The sequence below is a fragment of the Papio anubis genome, chromosome 8 (genome assembly GCF_008728515.1).
Source record: "Papio anubis isolate 15944 chromosome 8, Panubis1.0, whole genome shotgun sequence".
NCBI classification, from domain to species: Eukaryota; Metazoa; Chordata; class Mammalia; order Primates; family Cercopithecidae; genus Papio; species Papio anubis.
The window spans coordinates 17,528,698-17,553,170 of record NC_044983.1 but is presented as its reverse complement, the minus strand read 5'-3'; the positions used below and the strand labels follow the sequence as shown (position 1 = coordinate 17,553,170).

The following is a 24,473-nucleotide window of genomic DNA, read 5'->3' as shown; positions in this document are numbered from 1 at the left end:
GGGGCTTTGTACTGCCTTTGTTGAAGTTCCCTGTTCTTCTGGCTCCTCTGAGCCCTGCGATGGATACGTGAGTTTTACCAGGCTCGCCTGGTGTAGGAGGAATTAATTGTTTTCCCAAAGGGTAGATGTATTATATTTGGCTCTCAGAATGCCTTCACATAAGGGCTGAGGCCTGGGACATCACAAAGAGTCGGCACCACTTATTCACGTCTCCAGCTCACTTGCTCGTCTTCAACAGCTCTTTCCATGCCTACCAGTCAAAAAGAGGAAAAAGGAAAGTTTTGGCTCTGTTTCTAACGGTTCTGTGGGTTGTGGGGGAGATGCATATATGTCGTCAGCTCTCAGTGTTTCTAATCCCTTCTCCTCTAACTGTTCTGATAAAATATCTTGACTACATGTGATTAACTTTTTTCCTTTGCTTACGTCAAGTCTCCCCTTCCCCACTCCTTTTTTTTTTTTTTTTTCCTGGGGTTAGTTCACAAGCTTAGTTCGCAAGTGATTGGAATGCAACTACCTTCCGTCTCCACTTTCATTACAATTTGTAGAAAGACCAAAATGGCCCCCTGTGGCTCTTCCTGCTGTTGGTGCCAAGGTCCTAGGTGGAAGCCAAGGTCTCCTGTGTCTTCCGTAGGTCCCACAGGTTGCCTTCTCACGCCTGGACCTGTGTCTCCTCTGTTTTCTCACCAACTAGCTTCCCTTCTGGAGATGGCCAGTGGGGCCAGGAGCCACAGGGAGTTAATGTAGAACCTTCCATTTCTTTCCTTGGCCTCCAGTCTGTTGAAGTTCACAGCAGAAGATTATGTCTCCCTCATTGGTCATTTATTGGTGGCAAAATTGTTGCCATTTTCAACTATTTTTGGCACACAGTTTGCAGTGATTGCTGTTTGAGATTAATGTATTTAAAGCATTGTCCTTCCCATGCATCACCTTTAAAATATCAGCACCCTTTGCTCTCATACAGTTCGTTGAGGAATCTTTTACGTGTTGCTTCATATATCTCAGCTTTAGTATCTTCTGTAAAAGCAAAGTCTTGGTCCAGATGGGCCCCAGCCCCTTGCAGTTCTATGCAGATTATTACCAGTAGTAGGTTATTCCACATCAGCATCAGTTTGTTAATTACTCACCTAGAAAAGACTTGCATGGCTTAAACTTATAATAAATATGTCTTCTTGGACAGAAGGAAGAGATGTGGAACCTGGAATTCCCAAGAAAGAGCAGCCTTGGTCATGAGGCACAAAGTGGTTCTGGGGAAGGCTAGGTCTGCAGAAAATGGCTCACCCGGGCTGCTGGCCAGGCCCGGGTATAATCTGCAAGGAAGCAAAGGCTACATCTTTGTGCTCTAGAACAGTGCTTGGGGTGGTCCCTGGGGACGAAATAGATTCCTTGGTGTGCAGAGTGTGTGGACTAAGTTATTTATTGTCATTATTGTTTCTTGTCATTATAGTCATCTCAACTACTCTCAAAAATTATTTGTGTTTTAAAAAATACAAGTTTAATAAAACAATTTTTATTAAGTTCAATGAACAAGGACTCAAAAACAATATGGGAAGAGGGACAGGTCCACCTAAAAATTGGGACTAATAGAAAGTTAAAACCTGTCAAAAACACTAGGTTTCAGAACGTCCCAAAAGGCAAGGAGAAAGGAGTAAAATAAAGGCCAGAGTCCTCCGGCTGTTCATATTTAGTGAAGAGAAGTCTGTCATCCACTGGGTGAGATGAGCTTTCTCCTAGCACCCAGACCCTAAGGGCCTTCATTTAAGAGGCACTGAACCACCAAATAAATGATACTCCTCGAATTTACAAGAAATCATGATGCTAAAACTTGACGCTAAAGCTTGAGTATTATCATCTCTCAGTGAGAATAAAAGTCCCACTGCACCCCTCAATAGCAATATAGACTACTCTGTTCTTGGTGCTGTGGGGCTATGTATGTACTGTGTGAGTCCATTTTGTTTTTGTGGTTTTTTTAGAGACAGGGTCTCTAAAAAAGCTCAGTAGCCCAAGCTGGTGTGCAGTGGTGTGATCATGGCTCACTGCAGCCTCAAACTCCTGGCCTCCAGTGATCCTCCCACCTCAGACTCCTGAGTAGCTGGGACTAGAGATGCATGCCACCACATCCATCCGGATTTTTCGTAGAGACAAAGTCTTGCTATGTTGCCCAGGCTGGCTTCAAACTCCTGACCTCAAGTGATCTTCTGTAAAGATCATTTTACAACCTGCCTCAGCATCCCAGAGTTTTGGGATTACAGGTGTGAGACACTGTACCTGCAAATGACTTCATTTTTATTTATGGAAATCAGATGCCTGGAACTGTGGCAGGCTTCTCCTCTCCTGCCGTCCTTGTCCTGGCTAATGTGGGACCCTCACAGGCTTCACGTGCAGTTTCTTCACCCCTTGATGCCCCTCCCCTCCGCCTCTCTTGGGTCTCTGCAGACTCTACCTGTGGCTGGGAACAGAGGGAGCTCACCAGGGAAAGCTTGGTTTAAATGTAGCTCCTGCTGTTTTTCTGTTTCGTTTTTGTCCAGTCGCATATTGGCTTAAACCTACTTCATCTTCCTCTTCTTCTCCTTCTCCTCCTTCTCCCCCTCCCTCTCCTCCCCCTCTTCCTCCTCCTCCTCCTCTTCCTCCTTCCTCCCCCTCTTCCTCCTCCTCCCCCTCTTTCTTCTTTCATCTTCCACCCCATTTTGCTGTTGAAACTATTCTCAAATTTGGTTTTTGGCTGCTTTGTTTCTCTTACCTTCCGTATTCTAGATTTTAAGCCAGCTGGTTACTTCATTGTTTATTTTGCTTGTGATAGCAGGAAGAACCTCATAATAACAAAGCTATAGATTTTCTTTGGTCTTTATCTCTGAGCCTGTCTGATGGGAAAAAGGCAGAATTTTTATGGAAAATATTCTTCACTTTGCTTTAAAAAAAAATCTTTCTCAATTCCAAGTTTACTTGATTTTTTATTTTGACTGCTTCCAGCTGGACTGAGAACCCTTTTTCATGTTGCTATATTCCTTCTCAGACTTGACTGGTAATTTTTGTCTTAATGTTCTCTTTCTAACATTTATGATATTTTAATATAGTATCAAGGAAATCTTGTACTTGAATTTTCTTTAGCAGTTCTCTTTTATTCATTTTTTTGGCCTAGAACCATTAAGATGGTTCTGAAAATCTCAGGAAAATTATTTTAAAGCAATAAGTATAGAATCTTGGAAATTGAAATGAGCCTGGCATGTTAAAGCTAGGCTGGTTTATGTGACAGAAAGGCCTCAGGTCATCAAATGTTGGATCATGATAGAGATTCCCAGTTTCTTTGTGTTCCCCAACAGGAAAATGATATATTTTGCATAGTCTAATCCTCTTGCCTTCCCCAAGCCCCTCTACCTCTCCCATAGGCCATTTCACTATTTGTACACCAGAGCTGCACCAAGAAAGTTGGATGGTTAATGTGTTTGAGAGATACTAATCTATATCATTCATTGTATTTGGATAAAGGTTTCTCTTTGGGGACTTAATAGAAATTGGTTTTTATTTCACTTGAGCCAGGGGTTATGTAGGAACATCTATCTAGCCAAGAGTAAAAAATGACCAAATGGCAAATGATCTCATTTTCTGTTTTGAAATGGACAGTCAGGAAAATAGGTCCAAATTGCTTGATTGAGAGTCAAAATTAACTCATTTCTTAACACTGATTGGACTACTCAAATGATGGAATAGAATAATTATATATCAATAAATTTATCTTGACACAGGGGAGGGGAGATGAACCTCTAAACCAAAGGAAGAATGCTGATTTTAAAGCCAGATTTTAGTTAGCCCGACTAACTCTCTTCCTTATTTCCAATTTCTTTGTGCCAAGGAATTTCTTCTTGTAACCATGGAAGACTACAGTGGGAACATCAGGTCTCTTACATGTCATTTCATTTGCATGGGACACTGCTTAAAGCCTAAATAGATGTTCATCACATACCTGAACATTTGAGTAGAAAATTGACTTAGGAAAGAATAGTGAGGTGATTTCCTTGCATCTATGCCTTTCTCAGCTGTCAAAGCCTTGCCTCTGCCCTTGTGCATGTGCGTGGTGGCTACTCACCTGTCAAGGCTCAGCCTGAATCCCCCTCCTCCTCAGTCCCCCTTTTCCTGGCACCCAGTGGAAATAACCATACTCTCCTCTCAGCCTTTTAGCTCATTTTACGTCTGTTACCGTGGTTATTGCATCCTGCATTGTATTTTAGTTCTTTAGTTGTCTGTTGCTTCCAAAAAAATCTATAAAGTTCCTGCAGTAGGGAGGATGTCCAGTTGTCCCAACTGGCTTGGGACTGAGAAGTTTTCTAGGATACAGGATTTTTATTGCTAAAATCTGGAAAATTTCAGGAAAACCTGGATGATTGGTTTCACTACAAAGACCATACATGGTCATCCTTTGTAACTCTTCCTCCAGTTAGGATAATTCATTGCACTCAAAGGTGCCCAGTAAGTGTGTGTTATTGAATCCATGATTCCCTAGACCACGTAATTATGAGGTATGAAGACAGGTATCCTTAACTGCAAGAAACACAAGTTTCCCCCTCTCTTTCTCTTATCTACTCTGGCAAGATTTCCAACCTTCTCTGGCCCTCTCAGTCTTTCTAGGTATCCTCAGTGATAACTCACACATGTGCAGATGTTAAATTCAACCTCCACTGGCTGCACAAGCATCAGTTGTATGAAGCACACCTATGCTTCTGACAACAGCCAGAGCGGCTATCACTCCGTAATGGCATGGAGCTGCTGCTGCTACCATACCCACCACGATCTCTATCACAGTAACACCATTACATTCCCCAAAAGTCCTGGCTTGAGCTCCCAGTACCCTCAAATTTTGTTTGCTGTGAAGAAAGCCTTCCAGTGGTTTTTGTAGCTCTGTCTCTCTAGGACTCACAGGTGAGTCCACAAGAGCTCGCTGGAGAACCGGACCCAGCCCAGAGATGTGCATCACTTTGACAAGCACACTGCCCCTCTGACAAGTCAGTTGTTTTTACTGAGCCTGTTTCTCCCTCAAGACAGTGATTGAGAACCAAGGTGATTTTGTACACCCACCTCCCCCTGCTCTGGGACATCTGGCAAGGTCTGGAGACCTGTTTGGTTGTCAAATATGGGATAGGTGGGTGCTCCTGGCATCCAGTTGCTGGAGGACAGGGATGCTGCCACACATCCTACGGTGCACATCATGGCGCCTCCCACAATAAAGCACTAGCGGGTCTAAACTGTTAGCAGTGCAGAGGTTGAAAAAGCCTCCCTTAGGATGAGTTATCACCCTCAGGGTACAACCCCTCCTCAAATCAGGCCTCAGATCAGCCCGTCACCAGTCCATCAGATCTGCCCATTCTATCTGGCTGGTTCCCATCAGAAACTCAGGTTGAACAGTCCTTCCCCACAGCCCATTTACATTTGGAGTTTTCTTGTGGCTTTTCCCTTCCACCTGGCCATACCAGACCCCCAGCTTTGTAGTGGGGTCCTAGACAGTGAGTCCAAAGCTGTCAGACTTAACAGGCGCATCCCTCATGCAGTCCAGGTGACCTGGGGAGATGACTGCCAGGCAGGTGCTTAGGAAACCTGGCTTTCATGCCTGGCTGCCTCCATAGCTCGGTCAGGTCACTGGAACTCCTTCCCTCGCCTGTATGCTAAGACTGCGAACAATGGCCACGTACCTCCCTCCACAGGGCAGGCATGCGGATCAATAACAGAACTCAAAGACCATGAAGGACTTTTGGCCTCTTGGGAAACAGAAATATAGGTGTCTAAGTGACTGTGATATATGTTTTGTGATAGGAAATATATCTTAATTAGCCTCTGTACTCTCCGTAGCCTCTTGTTACAATATCTAGGGGAAGAACTGGTTTATGGGTTTATTTGTTTGTTTGTTTTAAGAAAAAACATCCTAAGAAGAGTTTTTGTGGAATAGAAACAGAATATTAAGGCCGAGCATGGCGCCTCACACCTTTAATTCCAGCACTTTGGGAGGCCAAGGCGAGTGGATCACCCGAGGTCAGGAGTTCAAGATCAGCCTGGCCAACATGGTGAAACCCTGTCTCCACTGAAAATACAAAAATTAGCTGGGCATGGTGGCGTACACTTGTGGTCCCAGGTACTCCGGAGACTCGGGTGGTAGGATCACTTGAATCTGGGAGGTTAAGGTTGTGGTGAGCCAAGATAGCACCAGTGCCTGGGTGACAGAGTGGGACCCTGTCTCAGTCAATCAATCAATCAATCAAAGAATTTTCAGGCTTCCAGGTTCAGGCAGAAGAATGACCCAGTGGGAATGGGGAGCTCATGCACAGAGACCATGGGAAAATTGATGAGCTCCCCAGAGGGATCTTAGGAGGTTGGAGTTTCCTGAGATTCATGGCAAAGGCTCCATAGACAGTGTTACCAAGGTGTTTATAGAGAAGTGATATCAGAGGCATGTAAGTCTGCCCGAGGGAGCCAGGCACCATGTGTCCGGGTATGAATAACAGTGCAAAGCCAGGAGTTTGAATACACAATGAATACAATTCTCCTCCATTCTCATGCATTTTATTTATTTATTTAGTTAGTTAGTTAGTTAGTTAGTTACTGTTTTTGAGATGGAATCTTACTCTGTTGCCCAGGCCGGAGTGCACCGGCACCATCTCAGCTCACTACAACATCTGGCTCCCAGGTTTGAGTGATTCTCCTGCCTCAACCTCCCAAGTAGTTGGTATTACAGGCCTGCACCACCATGCCTGACTGATTTTTGTATTTTTAGTAGATAGAGGGTTTCACCATGTTGACCAGGGTGGTCTTTAACTCCTGACCTCAAGTGATCCTCCTGCCTCGGCCTCTCAAAGTGCTGGGATTACAGGCGTGAGCCACCATGCCCGGCCTACTTTACTTTTTAAACTTTTGCCTCCAAAGCGCTGGGATTACAGGCATGAGCCACCATGCCTGGCCTACTTTTTAAACTTTTGCCTCCAAACCAAAAACATATGGACAGAGTCACTCACGTACACGCTCTTTCTCACACACACCTTTCTAGTGGATGGAGTCTACTGAGAATTGTTTAGAGCAAAACAAAGATCGTTCAGCCAGCCAGCCATGGTTTTTCACAGTACGAGACTCATATTCTTCTAAAGCACTTGTTTGTTATATTACAGAGAGTGTTCGTTTTACATAGTACATAGAGAACTCAAGAGCAGACATGTCTTACTCATTTCTTAAGACCCACTGGTAGAGTATCTGGCCCATGATGTGTTGTCACCAAGTGTTTGTTGAATGAATGAAGGAAAAGAGTACACTAATGAATGGAACGCAACCTTGGAGGTAGACCTCACAACAAATTCTACTTTGTCTTTTTTTTTTTTTTTTTTTTTTTTTAAGACGGAGTCTCGCTGTGTCACCCAGGCTGGAGTGCAGTGGCGCAATCTTGGTTCACTGCAAGCTCCGCCTCCTGGGTTCACGCCATTCTCCTGCCTCAGCCTCCCGAGTAGCTGGGACTACAGGCGCCTGCCACCACGCCCGGCTAATATTTTGTATTTTTAGTAGAGATGGGGTTTCACCGTGTTAGCCAGGATGGTCTCGATCTCCTGACCTCGTGATCCGCCTCAGCCTCCCAAAGTGCGGGATTACAGGCGTGAGCCACCGTGCCCCGCCTACTTTGCCTTTTTTAAGGCACCTCACCTAGTCGCAGAGAGTAAAGATCCAATGCATCTGTCTTACTGCTTAAAAACAGGAAGTGCTTTGAATGGATTTAAAAATACCAGAGAGGGAGACAGCAAAGATGTTATTAGAAAAATGAGAATGCTTATTCTTCATACTTAGCGGGTGACCCTCTCCGGATTCTAGGATGGAATTTTCCCACTGCATGCACAAATTTCAAGCAGCTTTTCTGGCACTTGGCCTTGTATGTGCCTTTATTCTACCCTGGCGGAGGAAGTTAAGGTATTGTCTAGGAAGTTTGTGAAAGGGATATTTTATATAAAGAGGATTTCATTGTTGGTTGGTGATGACTGAGTCTGCAGGGACTGTGGCTAAGTGGGAGCTCCTGGTGTTGAAACATGTCGTTACATCCTAGGCCTCTGTTCTCTATCCTTTGTCTGCTTTTAAACCTCTGCCATTGCTCTGGGTTGCTGAGATAGCTCTTTCTTCCACCAGAAAGAGACAGAATTCTCAGAACCAAGCCTGTGACCACAGTGAGCCCTGCATGTGTCTTGCCTGGGTCAGTATCATCTTCCCTATTTCTTCCATGTGGAATTCTCATCTTTCTTACCTCTCCCTTTTGGTCTTTTTCCTTACGGAATGGCCAGTCAGAAAGGTCCTGGATTCCCATCTCTGCTCTTCTTGAAGTTTACCTAGTTTCCTTCAAGACCCTTTTGTACTTGACGAAAAGGTATTTGTTTGTGCCGTGCCTGTCAATGTGAAAACAGGCACCAGACATGCATGTGTTTTGTTTTCCAGGGAGATGTGCATTGAGCAGGATGGAAGAGTCCATCTCACTGTTGTTTACTTTGGGAAAGAAGAAATAAATGAAGTCAAAGGAATACTTGAAAACACTTCCAAGTGAGTACAACACGGAGCCGTCATAAGGAGTCCTGGTAACTGAGCTCAGGAGCACACATCCAAGGCCGAAACTTCTGCTTAGTTTTATTTTCCTTTACACTGTGGGTGACCTGGGATGGATGGATTGCTGGCTGTGTGCAGGGAAAAGTCTGCACTCCTCTTCCCCAGAAGACTACCCTGTCTGACACTGGTTTTCAGTGTGCATGGGTGATGACTTTGTCGTTGGAGATAAACTGCACACATCAAGGGTGAGGGGAGCGTGGGCTTCTTTGAGCTTCCACATAACTGGATGTTGTCACTTTTAGCACCATAGGTGCAGGGACTTCTTTATGTTGCAGAGTAGGAATTAGGGAGAGCACAGCTGTTCAGTGAACTCCATCTCAGCCATAGCTTCAGAGGCTAAGAGTGAAGTCTATGCTCAGATCTCATCCACTTAGCAAACAGTCTCACCTTTTGGGCTTTCATTCGTTAAGTATTTTGAGACATTCAGGGGAAACCGGAAATGGCGGCCAAGGCAGGATCCTTGATCAAACTTATTCAGTCAAATACAAATTATTTAACCGAAAGCTTGAGACCTTCAGTTGTACATTTATACCTAGTTGATCAGTTGCATGGGGAATAAATGTATTCAAAAGCAGCAGAGATGGATTTTTTTCCCCTATAAAAATAAATGAATAAGTAATCCCCATGGCATCTTCTGCCAGTAAGGAAGCCGGAATGGCACTGCACACTGGCCTGTAGTTTGCCCTGGAGGTTTGCAGGGGGGTGATTTGAGTAATCAGGGTGGGTGGTGTCTAAGCCAGTGAAGCTTTGAGTATGGCCAGTGGTACTCAGGGGCAGAAATAGTCTGAGTAGATCCATATAATGCAGATATAAACAGTACCCTCTGTTTTGAATTTCTGGTAAATAATAATAGGATGATAGTTGAAGGATAAGATTCTAAGACTGAGTGTACTTTTTATGCTTTGTTGCTAGTTTTGTATGAATGGGCCCAAGATCTGAATGCTAGTTATAATTGTTCAAGCATTCTTAAGCAGGAGATCAGCAAACTACAGCTCACTGGCCAAATTGCGTCTTGCACCCGTCTTTGTAAGCAAAGTTTTATTGGAATGCAGACATGCCCATTTGTTTACATATTATTTGTGTCTGCCTTTGTCTACAGCTGTGCAGCTGAGTAGTCACCACAAAGGCTGTGCGACTCGCAAAGCCTAAACTGTTCAGTGTCTGCCTCTTTACAGACAAATTGTGTCCATCTCTGCTCTAAAGCGATAGTGAGTTGAGAGTTTAAAACCAGCAACAACTTAAAGCTATGCCTGTGTCTAAGATCAAATAGAATAAAATAATTGAATATCCTAAATGCAAGTGAAATAGAAATTCCTTGACTCCAGTGCATTACAATGTTCTCACCTCTGCTTAGAAATGAAGAACGTGAATGATGTAAATGCATGTCCCCTGCCCTGTGGGTAGGTTTTAACATCTCTGTCAGTGTAAGTCCTAGACATAGGTTCTTTAAAGTTTCCCAGATGATTCTAATGTGAAGCCACAGTTGAGAATAATTGTACCAGAAGGTGGCAGTCCGCCTGAGGGCTGCTCCCTCAACTGCAGCCAGCTGGCTGCCCCACCCCGAGAGATTTTAAGCAGCTCCCCAGGTGACTCTGAAGTGCAGCTAGGCTTGACAGCCTCCTTCCTCCTGGGTATAGCAGATTTCCAGCACATCAAAGAGTGACCAGACGTTTGCTGAGGGTTACAGGTAACCAAATTTACACGAGTCCCATGGGTAAGTAGAAGGACAGTTTAGACCGCCTGTAGTGACTGGAATGCTTAAGGTCATCCTTTCATCGATACTTTCTTCTCCATATCAAATTACCTGGCAAGCTGAATTAGCAACCAGAAGGTAGCTTGGTGAGCAAAGAATGCATAGAATCTGAGTAAGAAAAATACAAACATTCGAGTGGTAGAGATGGTTTGCCTCCAACTTTGGCAAACATCTAGTCGTCAATCTATCCAGTTTGCTTCATGCTAGAGACCAGGTTGGTTGGTGTTTAAAGTAACGCTACGTAAACTTTGGCAAAATTAACCTGAACTTCTTAAGTTGTGTATGTATATGTCTATACCTGGTATATGCATATAGTTGTATATGTATATACCTATACCTATACCTAGTTGACTAGTTGCATAGGGAATAAAATAAATAATTTTTCGGTGTTGATATCCTCATTCTATTAACCAGTGATATCTGTAGTGTTGATGTCACTGATGCTTTGGGCCATGTCTTGCCTTCTCTTAGGGTGTTGCTGGTCAGGCCACCTCTCCTAGGAATGCCCAGACCTCTGCAGCCAGCCTGAGTTGACTTCACTCTACCATACCACACTCCACCTTCCAGATCAATCTTCCTACCTCCCCCACTGCCTTAGCCTTGTCCCCAGACGGGCTGTTGCTTTTAATCCTGTCTTTACGACTAACTGCTCCCCAGCCAAACTGGGAGCAGAATTTGATGTTTGTCTTCACTCCCATTATTCTCCTCTTTTGGGGATTCCTTCCACCCTCCTTTTTGATAACTCAAACCTCAACCTCCATCACTCCCCACCTAAGTTCCCACCTCTGGAGCTCTTTCTGACTCCCAGTCCTTTACGCTCTGAATTCCAACTGTACTCACTTTCTACACCTCTTATATCTGGCACTTGGTGCGTGATTTGATGATTTAGATTTCTTCCTGTTGTCCTAATTTTGCAACTAGATTATAAGCTGCTCAATAAGTAGTACTATGTCTTGTGACTCCTTAATTCCAGCACTTAGCATGACACCATGCAGAGAAAATGTTCAAGGTTTGTTCATCAAGAGAAAAATAATGCCAGGTATATAGTAATTTGTGCACATAGTAATATATTTTGTTTCTTTTTGAGACAAGGTCTCGCTCTGTCACCCAGACTAGAGTGCAGTGGTGTGATCATACCTTATTGCAGCCTCCAACTCCTGAGCTCACGTGGTCTTCCCAACTTAGCCTCTTTAGTAACTGGGACCACAAGCATGTGCCACCATGCCTGGCTTATTTTTATATATATTTTTTGTAAAGACAGTGTCTCCCTATGTTGCCCAGGCTGGTCTCAAACCCCTGACCTTGAGCAATCAATCCTCTTGTCTCATCCTCCCAAAACTCTGGGATTACAGGTGTGATCCTCTACACCCAGCCTCCCACAGTAATCTATATATAAGCTTATACATGAAACTTTATTTAAACATTTTAAAATTATTTTTAAGGTAATAAAACTTTTGTTCAGAGGTGTCTTATTTCTGAATAATATAACTTGCATAAATTATAGTATTTAATATTCATTACCTGATGAGATAGACACTGTTGTGGGCCCTACTTCATAGATGAAGAAACTGAGGCTTAATGAGGATGTTACTCAGGCCGTGGTCTCTGCCATATGGGAGAGCCAGAATCAGAGCCTCGTGTTAAGTTCCACACTCATAGTGTTAGCATACCACCACATTTTCACTCTAATATGCTCGCTCCTAAAACCCATAGTTGTTAGTTGAAAGTAGTAAGATTTATAGTCACACTCAGTGAAATTTATGTTATTTGGAAATCAGTATTGTGATTAAGCTGTTGTAAATCCAGTTAAATGTATGTACTTTAATATCTTTTTAAAAATCTTGTTTAGTGACCAGTATGCAATATTTTACACTCTCTCTCCCTAGGTTTATTCTTACTCAATTGAGCTTTGCATTGCAGTTGATTGCTATAGATCAGTGTTCTGCAAACTCCAGTTTGTGATTTATTAGAGGGTTGTGAAATCGATTTTGTGGCTTATGTCCAGTTTTTTAAAAGTGAAGTCGAATAGGATAGAAAATATCAGAGTGAATCACTAGTAGTAAGGATAGATATTCTTTCATGAAAGTTTAATTTCAGTGTGTGTGCGTATGTGTGTGTGCTGCATCAGGATGTGTAATATATTCCTTTGTAAAGATCATGGTCAAAATGTTTAAAAGCTACTACCATAGACAGAAGTACAAATCAGTTGTCAATATCTGATTCTTATTCTATAGATTTTTCCAAGCTTCAGTTAATCTCAGATTAGCTCAGTGGTTCTTCAGTATAAACATACCTTGGAATAACCTGTGGTGCTTTTCAAAATGCAGATTCCTTTAACCCAGGCTCAGCAATCCTGAATCAATGGGCCTGAGATGAAGCCTGGGAACCATCACTGAACTAGTTCCACATATGAAGCTGATGTGGGTAGTTAATGGACCTTACTGTAAGAAATACTGCTTTAGGTGCTTGCTTGGAGCTATGTAATAGGAAATTTTTTGTTGTTGTTGTTTTGGTTTTTTAGACGGAGTCTCACTCTTTTGCCAGGCTGGATTGCAGTGGGACAGTCTCAGCTCACTGCAACCTCCGCCACTTGGGTTCAAGCGATTCTCCTACCTCAGCCTCCCAAGTAGCTGGGACTATAGGTACGTGCAACCACACCCAGCTAGTTTTTGTACTTTTAATAGAGATGGGGTTTCACCTTGTTGGCCAGGATGGTCCCGATCTCTTGACCTTGTGGTCCACCTGCCTTGGCCTCCCAAAGTCCTGGGATTACAGGTGTGAGCCACCGTGCCCGGCCAAAAAAATTTTTTTAATGTAACTGGTAGATGAATTGACATTTACTACATTGTAAGTTGACATTTACTACATTGCAAGTTTATCTTTGCCCAGTCACAAGGACATGAAAGCATCCTTCAGAGGAATCATCTCTGAGACTGAGATGCTAGAAATGAGGCACCGCCCTGCCAAAGAGTGTATGTGATGCTAGGAGAGGGTTGTTATCATTATCAGGGAACTCCCTTGCCAGTGGTTGTGTCAGCATTTCACACCTCTTTGAAATGATTTGACAGATACCTCCAGGAAGATTTTATCTGGGGGAAATGGTTTATTCCAGGATTTTTGTTTGTTCATTTTCAGAAATTTGAGAAGCATTGTTGATTTGCTTTTATTTTTTTTCTTAAACAAGGATTTTTAGATAACCATCTCATTTCCTAAAATGAAATAAGCTGCACAGTAGATCCCTCCCAAGCAGATAATTAGTCTCAGACCCTGGGAAACAGGGGCAGGGAGTTGTACTTGCAGATGACGGCAGTATCTCAGGCCTCTGACCATCTCACCTGGCATTTGCCAGAGGCTGAGCTAAGCATGATTCTGCTTGGTGTGCCAACTCTTTATGGAGATGTGCCTGCATTCTGAATTGTTTACTGGGGATTTGAATACGCCATATAAATTATGTTGTTGTAAACATGTTAATTTCCTGAGTATGATTATTATATTTTTCTAATGAACCAGAAAAGTATCTTGCTTCTTGGGAGATACATGTCTTCAAAGGTGAAGTTGCCTTGATGTCTGAAACTAACTCTTAAATGCTTCAGAGAGAGAAAAAAAGCAAATATGGCAAAATGTTAACACTTAGTGAATCTAGCCAAGGGTGTGTGGGCACTTATTATACTATTCTCATGGCTTTTCTGAAGGTTTAGAATTTCTCCAGATAAAAATGTGGAGAAGATACATTGTGAAAAACAATGAAATGATATTAGTACATGCAGTGGAATAGAATGCACTGTTTAAAAGAAGAGTCAGAGCAGTGAAAATGGAGTAAAGACCTGTGCAAATACTCCTCTCCACAAAAGCAGTAAGAAAATTGGAAAAAAATAGAATCACTTTTCTCAGAACTCTAGAAATTAACCAAAGTTTCCAACAATCTGGAGAGCATTTATCCAAGAAACATGGATGAATTTTGGTGTGAAAGGGAGCTTTGTGGAGGTTCAACTTGCCCTATTCCCATCCCCAACTCCAGCTCTCTGGTAACCTGGAAATCCAACAACCCACAAGCACAGTGATCACCACAGTCTGGCAGCCAGTGGTGGAACAAAATGGGGTTAGAGATCCTTTAAAGCAGGGCTGTCCAATGTTTTGACTTCTCGGGCCACATTGAAAGAATTGTGTTGGGCCACACGTAAAATATATTAAAACTAATGATACCTGAAGAGCTAAAAATAAAATATCATAATGTTTAAGGAAAGTTTATGAAGTTGTGTTGAGCTGCGTTCAAAGCCGTCCTGGGCCACGTGGGTTGGACAAGCTTGCTTTAAAGCATCACAACCGGAGAGTTGTCACTATTTGAACTGTCTGGAGGTTCCTTGGAAGACACCACTCACAAGATTGTCTTTTTGTGACCTGACTCAGAGCTCTTCCAATGCAGAAAGTATTTTCTTCGGGGAGAGCATTTGTCTAAAACAATTATAGGAAGTGTTTAACTTTGTGGCTGCCTGAGACAGTGGTTAAGAGTTGGGGCAAGCAATAGACTAATCAAAAAGCTTAAAAGGAAAGTCTGGGAGATTAGGTATTCATAGGGCCTTTGGAAAGCTCCAGCACATTCCCGAAAACCTAAGGACCGTGTACATCTCTAGACCTTCAGTCTCTGTGGAAGCAAGAAGTAAAGGATAAATAAGTCATTGACTGCCGGCTGAGTGTTGAAGGTATATCCCAATAAGCAAACAGAATACCTCAGCAAAATCAGAAAGACTTACTGGTTCCAGCCATTTAAGGAAATTGTTGTCCACTCATTAGCTGACCATTAAGTGGTCACACAACAGAGAACTGAGACTTTACAGAATTCGTTCAAAAAAGTCACTAAACAAACAACAACAAACCTGGGGGAAGGAGGAGATTCTAATTTCTAGGCTTGCCATAATACATTTTTTTAAATGTTCAATTGTTAGCAAAAATGATGAGGCATGTGAAGAAACTAAGGCTCATCCACAAGAAGTAAAAAATCGGTCTTTAGAACTTGTCCTTGTGGAAGCTCAGATGTTTGACTTAATAGACAAAAATTTTTAATCAGTTGTATTAAGTATGTTCACAAAAGTAAAATAAATCACATTTAAAGAACCGAAGTATATGAAAAACATGTTATACTAAGTAGAGAATATCAACAAGGAAGCAGAAACTATTTAAAAGAACCAAATAGAAATCCTAGTGTTGAAAAGTACAATAACAAAAATGAAAAATTAATAAGGAAGAGGAGGCTTAACAGCAGGTTTGAAGAAGCAAAAGAAATAATTGACGAACTTCAAGATAAGCCAACTGCAATGACTCAGTCTCCGAAGAAACAGAAAAAAGAATGAACAAAATGAACAAACCTGAGATTCATGGGATACTATCAAGCATACAAACATATGAATAATGGGAGTCAAGAAGGGGATAGAGAAGGGGGCATAAAAATATTTGAAGAAATAATGGCCAAAAATTTCTCAAATTTGATGGAAAACATTAATCTACATATTTAATAATCAACTCCAAATAGAATAAATTCAAATAAATCCACATTAAACTTTTAATCACATTTTTGAAATTCAAAGACAGAGAAAGAGAAGCAACTCATCCAATACGATGGATCCTTGATAAGATTAGTAGCTGAATTCTCATTAGAAACAATGGAGGCCAGAAAGTGGGATGACATATTCAACATGAGAAAAAGACTTCAACTAATAATTCTATTATCAGCAAAACCATTCTATACAAATGAAGGCAAAATTAGGACATTCCCACATAAACAAATGAAGAGACTTAATCACTAATAAACATGCCCTGTATGACATACTAAAAGGAGTCCTTGGGGCGGACATGAAAGGACACTAGACAAATCCACTTGAAGACATAAAGATTGCCATTGAAGTAACTATATAGGCAAATATAAAAGACAGTATAAATGTATTTTTGTTTGTGACTCTTTTTTTGTGCTGATTTAAAAGACAGCTGCATATAAAAAAATTATAAATCTGTGTTGATGGGCACACAGTGCACAAAGATGTAATATTAATACAATAACAGCACAAGAATGGAGAGGGAACAGAGGAATAGAAAATCTGACTGGACTTGTAACAAGCAAATGGATTGATTTAATTAAAAAAAAAAAAAAGAACTCTCCACAGAGAAAAGCCCTGGCTTCACTGCTGATTTCTACCAAGTGTCTAAAGAATTAGCACTAGTGTGTCAAAAACCCTTTCAAAAAAATTAGAAGAGGAGAGAACACTTTCCAACGTATTTTTTGAGGCCAGAATTACCCTTATAACCTAACTAGACAAAGACAGAACAAGGAAAGACAACTATAGACCAGTATCCCTATGAATATAAATGCAAAACCCTCAACGAAACACTAGCAAACTGAATCCAACAACATTAAAAAAAATTATATGCTATTACTGTGATTTTTTCTCAAGAATGCAAGGTTGGCTCAATATACAAAAATCAATGAAATATGCCATATTAATAGACTCAAGGGCAAAAATCACATGACCATCTCAATATGCATAGGAAAAGCATTTGTTAAAAATCTAACATCCTTTTATGATAAAAATCCTCAAACTAGGACTAGAAGAGAAACTTTAACCTGATAAAGGACACATACAAAAAAAAACCATCTATGAAAAACATCATACTTAATGGTGAAATACTGAATGTTCTCCCCATGAGATCAAGAACAAGACAAAGGTGTCTGCTTTCACTACTATTCAATATTGTACTGGGTGTTCTAGCCAGGACAGTTGGATAAGAAAAAGAAATAACAGTCATCCACATTGGAAAGGAAAAAGTAAATGCTATTCACAGATGATATAATCTTCTATATAGAAAATTACAAGGCATCCACAAAACTATTAGAGCTAATAACAAATTCAGTAAAGTTGTGAGGTACAATATCAATATACAAAGGTTAATTTTATTTCTACACATGAGTGATAAGCAATCTGAAAATGAAATTAAGAAAACAATTTTCATAGTAATATAAAAAAGGTTTAAAAACGTAGACATGAACGTAACAAAAAAGTGCAAGAATTTTATGCTGAAAACTACAACACAACTTTGAAAGGAATTAAAGAAGGCCTAAATAAATGGAAAGACATCTCATGTTCATTAATATTCTTCAGATGACAGTACTCATTCAATTGATCTGTAGTTTCAGTACAATCCCTATTAAAATCCAAGATGACTTTCTTTGTAGAAATGGACAAGCTGATTCTAAAACTCACATGGAAATGCAAGGGCCCAAGATAACCAGAACAATCTTAAGAGAACAAAATTGGAGGACTCATACTCTCAATTTCAAAACTTACTATAAAATTACAGTATTAAAACTTTGCTACTGATATAAAAGTATACATATAGATCAATGGATGGAAAGCAGAGTTCAGAAATAAACCTATACATTTATGGTCATTTGATTTTTAACAAGGGTGCCAGACCATCATATGGGGGAAAGAATCATCTTTTTAAGAATGGTTTTGGGATGACTGGATATTTATGTGCAGAGAATGAAAGTTGCTTTCTGTAGTTCATAAGTATACATCCACCATATATACAAAACTTGAGGTCAAAATGGATCAAAGACTTAAATAATTATCAAAGTTCTAGGAGAAAACATAGGTGCAAGTCTTCATGACCTTGAATTAGGCAGTGATTTCTTAGATGTGACTTTTAAACCCTAGCAACTAGAGAATAAGCAGATAAATTGAACTTTATCAAAATTAAAAACTTTTATGCTACCATAAAAGTGAAAAGACAGCTTATATAATGGGATAAAATATTTACAAATTGTAATCTCATAAGGGTCTATATTCAATAACTAGAGAGAGAATTTAACAGTAAAAAGACAAATAACCCAATTTAAAAATGAACAAAAGACTTGGATGTACATTTCTCCAAAGATGATACACAAGTGGCCAATAAGCATAGGACAAGATGGTCAACATCATTAGTCACTAGAAAAACGCAAATCAAACCTACAATGCAAACCACACCCACCAGGATGGCTGTAATCCACAAGTCAGTCACAAGTGTCTCTGAGGAGGCAGAGAAATTGGAACTCTTGTCTATTGCTTTTGCAAATGAAAAATGGGATAGCCACTGTGGAAAACAGTGTGGCAGTTCCTTACATGGTTAAACATAGTATTATTATCTGACCCAGCAGTTCTGGTCCCAGCTATATACCCAAAAGAACAGAAAATAAGTATTGAAACAAATAACTGTACATGAATGTTCCTAGCTGCATTATTCACAATATCCAAAAGGTAGAAACAACTCAAATATCCACCAGCTGATGAATGAAAAGCAAAATATGACATAGTCATACAATGGAATATTATTCAGGCATAAAGAGAGTGAAGTACTAATATATGCTACAATGGGATGAACCTTAAAAACATTATGATAAATGAAAAGGTCAATAATGGCCAGATGCAGTGGCTCATGCCTGTAATCCCAGCTCTTTGGGAGGCCGAGGCAGGCAGATCACTTGAGGTCAGGAGTTTGAGACCAGCCTGGCCAACATGGTGAAACCCCGTATCTACTGAAAATATAAAAATTAGCTGGGTGTGGTGGCTCACACCTGTAATCCCAGGTACTTGGGAGGCTGAGGCAGGAGAATCGCTTGAAACCGGAAGGTGGAGGTTGCAGTGAGCCAAGATTGCACCACTGTACTCCAGCCTGGGTGACAGAGTGAGACTTTGTCTCAAAAGAAAAACAACAACAAAAAAAGTTGATAATGTATAAGCCCATTTATAGGAAATATTCTTTATACATAAATTCATGAAGACAGAAAGTAGATTAACAGTTGCCAGGGTCTGGGGATATGAGGGGATTGGAAGTGACTGTTTCATGGGTATAGGACTTCCTTTTGGGGTGATGAAAACATTTTGTAACTAGAAAGAGGTGATGGTTTACAGCATTGTGAATGTAGTAAATGACACTGATTTATACACTTTAATATTTTATGTTGTGTGAATTTTAACTCAATAAAAAGTATACATATAAATACACATGCATGCATACACACACACACACACACACACACACACACACACATCATGTCTTAAATTAGAAGGGTTTTTTGTCCTAATCAATGTCTCACACGCCTTGTGACCTCTGCAGAGCCAGGCATACTTTTCCTCTGTGGAACGAAATTGAACATGCTGCTTTACATTAGTTTATTTAAGACATAAAAGAAGCATTGTACTTAATGATGTAAAAGCGCAGTATCCACTATTTGCCAGTCCCTATGTAGGGCAGCTTGCTCCAGGCTTTTTGAGGAAAGTCTCTGATATGGTTTGGCTGTGTCCCCACCCAAGTCTCATCTTGAATTGTAGCTCCCATAATTCCCACGTGTTGTAGGAGGTACCTGGTGAGAGACAATTTAATCATGGGGGGCATTTTCCCCCACACTGTTCTCATGGTAGTGAATAAGTCTCATGAGATCTGATGGTTTTACAAGGGGAAACCTCTTTTGCTTGGTTCTCATTCCTTCTCATCTGCCGCCATGTAAGACATGACTTTGCTCCTCCTTTGCCTTCCACCATGATTGTGAGGCTTCCCCAGCCACATGGAACTGTGAGGCAGTTAACTTCTTTCCTTTAGAAATTACCCAGTCTTGGATATGTCTTTATTAGCAGTGTGAAAACAGTCTAATACAGACTCCGATGCTATTGTACCTTCGGGTGTTGGGTGGGAAACAAAGGGATGCATGCCTCAGGGTGCAGGGCAAGACAGGAGCTAGGAATTATCCATCCAGACTTTACAGAGCAAGGAGAAACGGCACATGCAATGAGCTAAGTCTGAGGATGGAGGCCACCTGCAGGGGATCCACAGGAGAAGGAGGAAGGATTGTGCCCTCGTGAGGTAGCAGCCTCGAGCCTCTACCCAGGTTCTCTATGTGTGTTGTCCTACACCTACGATGAGACTGGTTTCCTCACCTGGGGCACAGGGGGATTCACTGATTAGGGAGGAGGCTTCCCTTCTACACTTGCCTTGTGCGCAGTCACTCACACTTCCCTGTGGCAAAGGTGCAAGAGGACTTGATATGGTGTTCAGATTGCCACCCCCGAATTTTCTTTTCTTTCTTTTTTTTTTTTTTTTTTTTGAGATAGAGTCTTCTTGTGTCGCCCAGGCTGGAGTGCAGTGGCACAATCTCGGCTCACTGCAAGCTTCGCCCCCTGCGTTCACGCCATTCTCCTGCCTCACCCTCCCAAGTAGCTAGGACTACAGGCGCCCGCCACCACATCCGGCTAATTTTTTGTATTTTTAGTAGAGATGGGGTTTCACCGTATTAGCCAGGATGGCCTCAATCTCCTGACCTCATGATCTACCCGCCTCGGCCTCCCAAAGTGCTGGGATTACAGGCGTGAGCCACTGTGCCCGGCCGCCACCCCCTAGTTTTCTAAGGAAACTCCATGCTGGAGGCCTCATGTCAGATGTTTAAATCTCACCATTTTTCTGTGCATCAGCAAATTTGTTTGGTACCTGCTAAAGCTGGCTTTGATTTCTCGATTTAAAACACAAGCAAACAAAACAAAATTACATGCATTCAGTGAGAAAGAAAAGACAATCTGAGGATGTAGCCCGGAAGATGGTGAATACTCCTCAGCTGATGCCTGCATTGTGACCATTCTGAGACTCAGAGACATTCATTTGCTCTTCTTAATGAACTGTGCCTCATGCTGACATGAAGTTTTAGAACCAAAGGAAAGGCAAAAATGAAGTTCCTAAAGAAACTTGCTAAAACAGGCTTAAAGAAGCTCAGAATCTAGGCAATTCTAAATCAATCATTTAAAGTGCCTACTGTGAAAAATTGGATAACATGTTCAGCTCTAAATTCTTCACTGTATTCCAATATCTTCAAGAAGTAGAACTCATAAGTGATTTCAGTATTTAGAGCTGTGAGATTTAAAATCATACATTGGATATAATACTAGTTTTCTATGTAAATTTTTAAAGATTTTTTTAAATGAAGGGCTATCGTGAGAAGCGTTACTTTAAGCGACTATCCTTGCAGTTGTGGGGAAAAGTCTATATTAGAGTAAATCATACTAGACAGGAAGATCTATCGTTTTTAATCCAGCAATTCTGGGAAATGCAAGTCAATTAGGGAAATTAAATCTCCGGTACAAACAGTAGCTTTCTCAGGTCATTATAACCTCTATAAAAATGACTTTGTAACTTAGAGGAGTCTCCATGCACCAGATTTATTATACAAAAACAGGAATTGAGTGGGAAATGGAAGAATTTTGTCAGTTGATAATACAATTCAAGAAAAGAAGAAATAATTATGAACAAATTATGTGATCTCAGAGGAGCTGCACGTTCAGTTTCATAACAGGAAATCATGTAATATAAAAGGTAGTGCCCCCATCCTACCATGTTGAATGCACATTTCTTTGCCATTACTGTAGGGCAACACTAAACATTATATTTCTTTGTATGAGTAACTTCAGTAGTTTGAACCATATTGCATTGTCTTTTTCTCATGTCTTTTCTGTTATTTACATATTTTTCATCTTCTTAAAAGCTTGGGTTTGTGCCTGTCCTTCAGAATCCATTGGTCACAGAGTCTTTCTGATGTTGGAGGTGGGTATATACACAATGGAGGGGTTTCTCTGGTGCCCATCTGAGTGGGCTGAGCTTTCTTTGACAGGGAGGCATCTCCATGCAGCACCCCCCTTCAGATCTTCAGGACAAATCTGAAACGTGCCTGTGTTTTCCATTTATTCAGCTCTTGATTCGTGCAGTGTATGTTGGTCACCCTGTGTGTGCCGTTTATTGCACAGTGCTGGATAATCTCCGAAGGCAGAAAAGAAGTAAGGCAATTGCTGTCTTTGAAGGGTGTGGAGTCTGCTAGAGCAGCTCATACAGACCTGTGCAAGCAAAGGCACTTGAAGGCACCAGGACACAGGGACAAAGGCAGGACTGTGTCAAATGTTGGGAGCTCAGAGTGTGCACTACGAGTTTGTGGCGAGGCACAGGAGGAGCGGTGATGCTTGACATGGGCCTTAACGACAGTGATGTTCGCAGGAGTAGATGCAGAACATGCGTTTGGGGAAGAGAACAGTGAGAAGATAGGAGGCCACAGCCATGCCCGTACCTTGGTGAGTTGTCTGTTCTATAAACCAAAAAGGGACTGAGGGAAGGCTCAGTCTATCCGAGTGTTATTTAGCCAAGGTTGAGGATGCACCTAGGAAAATCACAAGCCACAGGAGCATCTGCAACCTCTGCATTTTTCCAAAGAGGGTTTTGTCCACTTGGGTATTTAAAGGGGAAAGAACTATGAGGAGGAGGAACAAATGGATGGAGAGCAGGCAGTGAGGTTGATGCTTCCCCTCTTGTGAGGCTCTGATTAGCCTCAGTAATTCTCTGTTTTACATGTGAAAAGGGGGAACAGAGGAACAAATGGATTCTGCATTGCCTCATGCTCAGTAAATCTACAAAATGAACACACGTGAAAGGAGGGAGTCAAGAAAATGAGACTGTGACATGGGGTTATGAAGTTACAGCTTCTGTCAGTGAACAGCAGGAAAATAGTTTTTGTGTTTCTTTGTGTTTTTGAGATGGAATGTGGCTCTTTTGCCCAGGTTAGAGTGAAATGGCATGATCTCAGCTCACAGCAACCTTCATTTCCTAGATTCAAGCAATTCTCCTGCCTCAGCCTCCCGAGTGGTGGGGATTACAGGTGCCCACCACCACGCCTGGCTAATTTCGTATTTCTAATAGAGATGGGGTTTCACCATGTTGGTCAGGCCGGTCTCGAACTCCTGATCTCAAGTGATCTCCCCATCTTGGCCTCCTAGAGTGCTAGAATTACAAGCATGAGCCACTGCGCCTGGCTAGGAGAACAGTCTTGGTGACTCAGTTCTCAAGCTTAATTTTCCCTTTTTCATGTTGAATTTGGGGTCTTGAGATGATATTTTTCTTTCACAACCGTAACCATCTACTCCCAGCTGGTCACTTGAGGGGGAAGCAGGAGAGAGGATAAAGTAGCATGCCTGCCTGGGAACCACTGTAGTCTGCATTTGGGGGCTGTAGCCTCGTGGCCATGGTGTGGACCTTCCCCAACCACACCATCACACTTTGTAGGGCACATCAGTGATGAGAGTTGAAATGGTTCATTGTGTTTGAATGGCTCTGCTGCCTTTTAATGCACTGTTGAGCAGGGGGCACTTTAGTCTAGTGATGGAGTCCCTGCCCAATGAGCACTGTTTCAAAATGAGGATATGGTGCATTGATAAGGGGCTGACTACTTGTAGAAGCCAATTCCTCTTCATCTTGTCTTATCCTGTTCCGGAGCCCACATGGCCGGTACTGATAAGTTTCAGATGAGGAGGCTGCCCCACTTCTAGACCCAGGAGGTTTGGCAAAGACAGGAAGTTGTCTTGATTGTTTTCATAGTTTTTTCAGCTCAGTCCTCTTTCTTGGCAGAGGGCGCTTGGTAATTATCAGAGGCTCTTCCTGATGGCAAGAGAGGACATGGAGGGGTTCTTTCAGATCACTGGCTTGTTGGAAAAAAGCCTTGGGTTGAGGAATCCGGAAGGAAAGTGGTACCATGATTCATCATCAGACAGACCCCTAGCTGAGCATAATGACCTGGCAGCCACCCTGGGAAGCATGGATGGATGACAGAGTTAGCGCTCTGGGCCCTCTCCAGTGTCTGTGACTGCCTGATGGTGCTTCCCAAGCCAGCAGTGACTCTGTCCCCACCCTGCCTTCTGTGCACACTCATGTTCTGCTCTCTCATCAGGGCCTGGTAAGTGGTCAGGGCTTCACAGCAGCTCTAACATGGACCCATACTGCTAGGCCAGCAATGTTGCCTTCTGGCCAGTGTTGATCAGGGTGGATGAAAGTCCCAAGCAAAGCTAGATCAGGGCAGATCTCCCTGCGTGGGGCAGGGAGAACAGGCGAGCAGAGGTGTCTGGTGCTGTGTGTGCGTGTGTGCCGGCCCCTGCATGGTCTACATGGAAACAGTGCGTGGACAGAGCTGGGTACCACTTCCCAGGGCTTTCTGTGCAGCCTGTGGACACACAAAGTGAATTTGAAATGCATATTCACATTGGGTATCGCCATGGATATAACA

General features: G+C 42.0%; 1 protein-coding gene across 8 annotated transcripts in view; it reads left to right on the top strand.

Moving 5' to 3' along the window:
* CSGALNACT1 (chondroitin sulfate N-acetylgalactosaminyltransferase 1) overlaps nt 1-24,473 on the top strand; it is a 360,793-nt gene that overhangs the window by 315,166 nt on the left and 21,154 nt on the right. For all 8 annotated transcript variants that reach the window (XM_017961823.2, XM_017961828.3, XM_017961825.3 and 5 more), the window contains one exon: nt 8,443-8,544. In XM_017961823.2, coding sequence (XP_017817312.1) covers nt 8,443-8,544 — 102 coding nt within the window. The remainder of the gene's footprint in view (nt 1-8,442; nt 8,545-24,473) is intronic.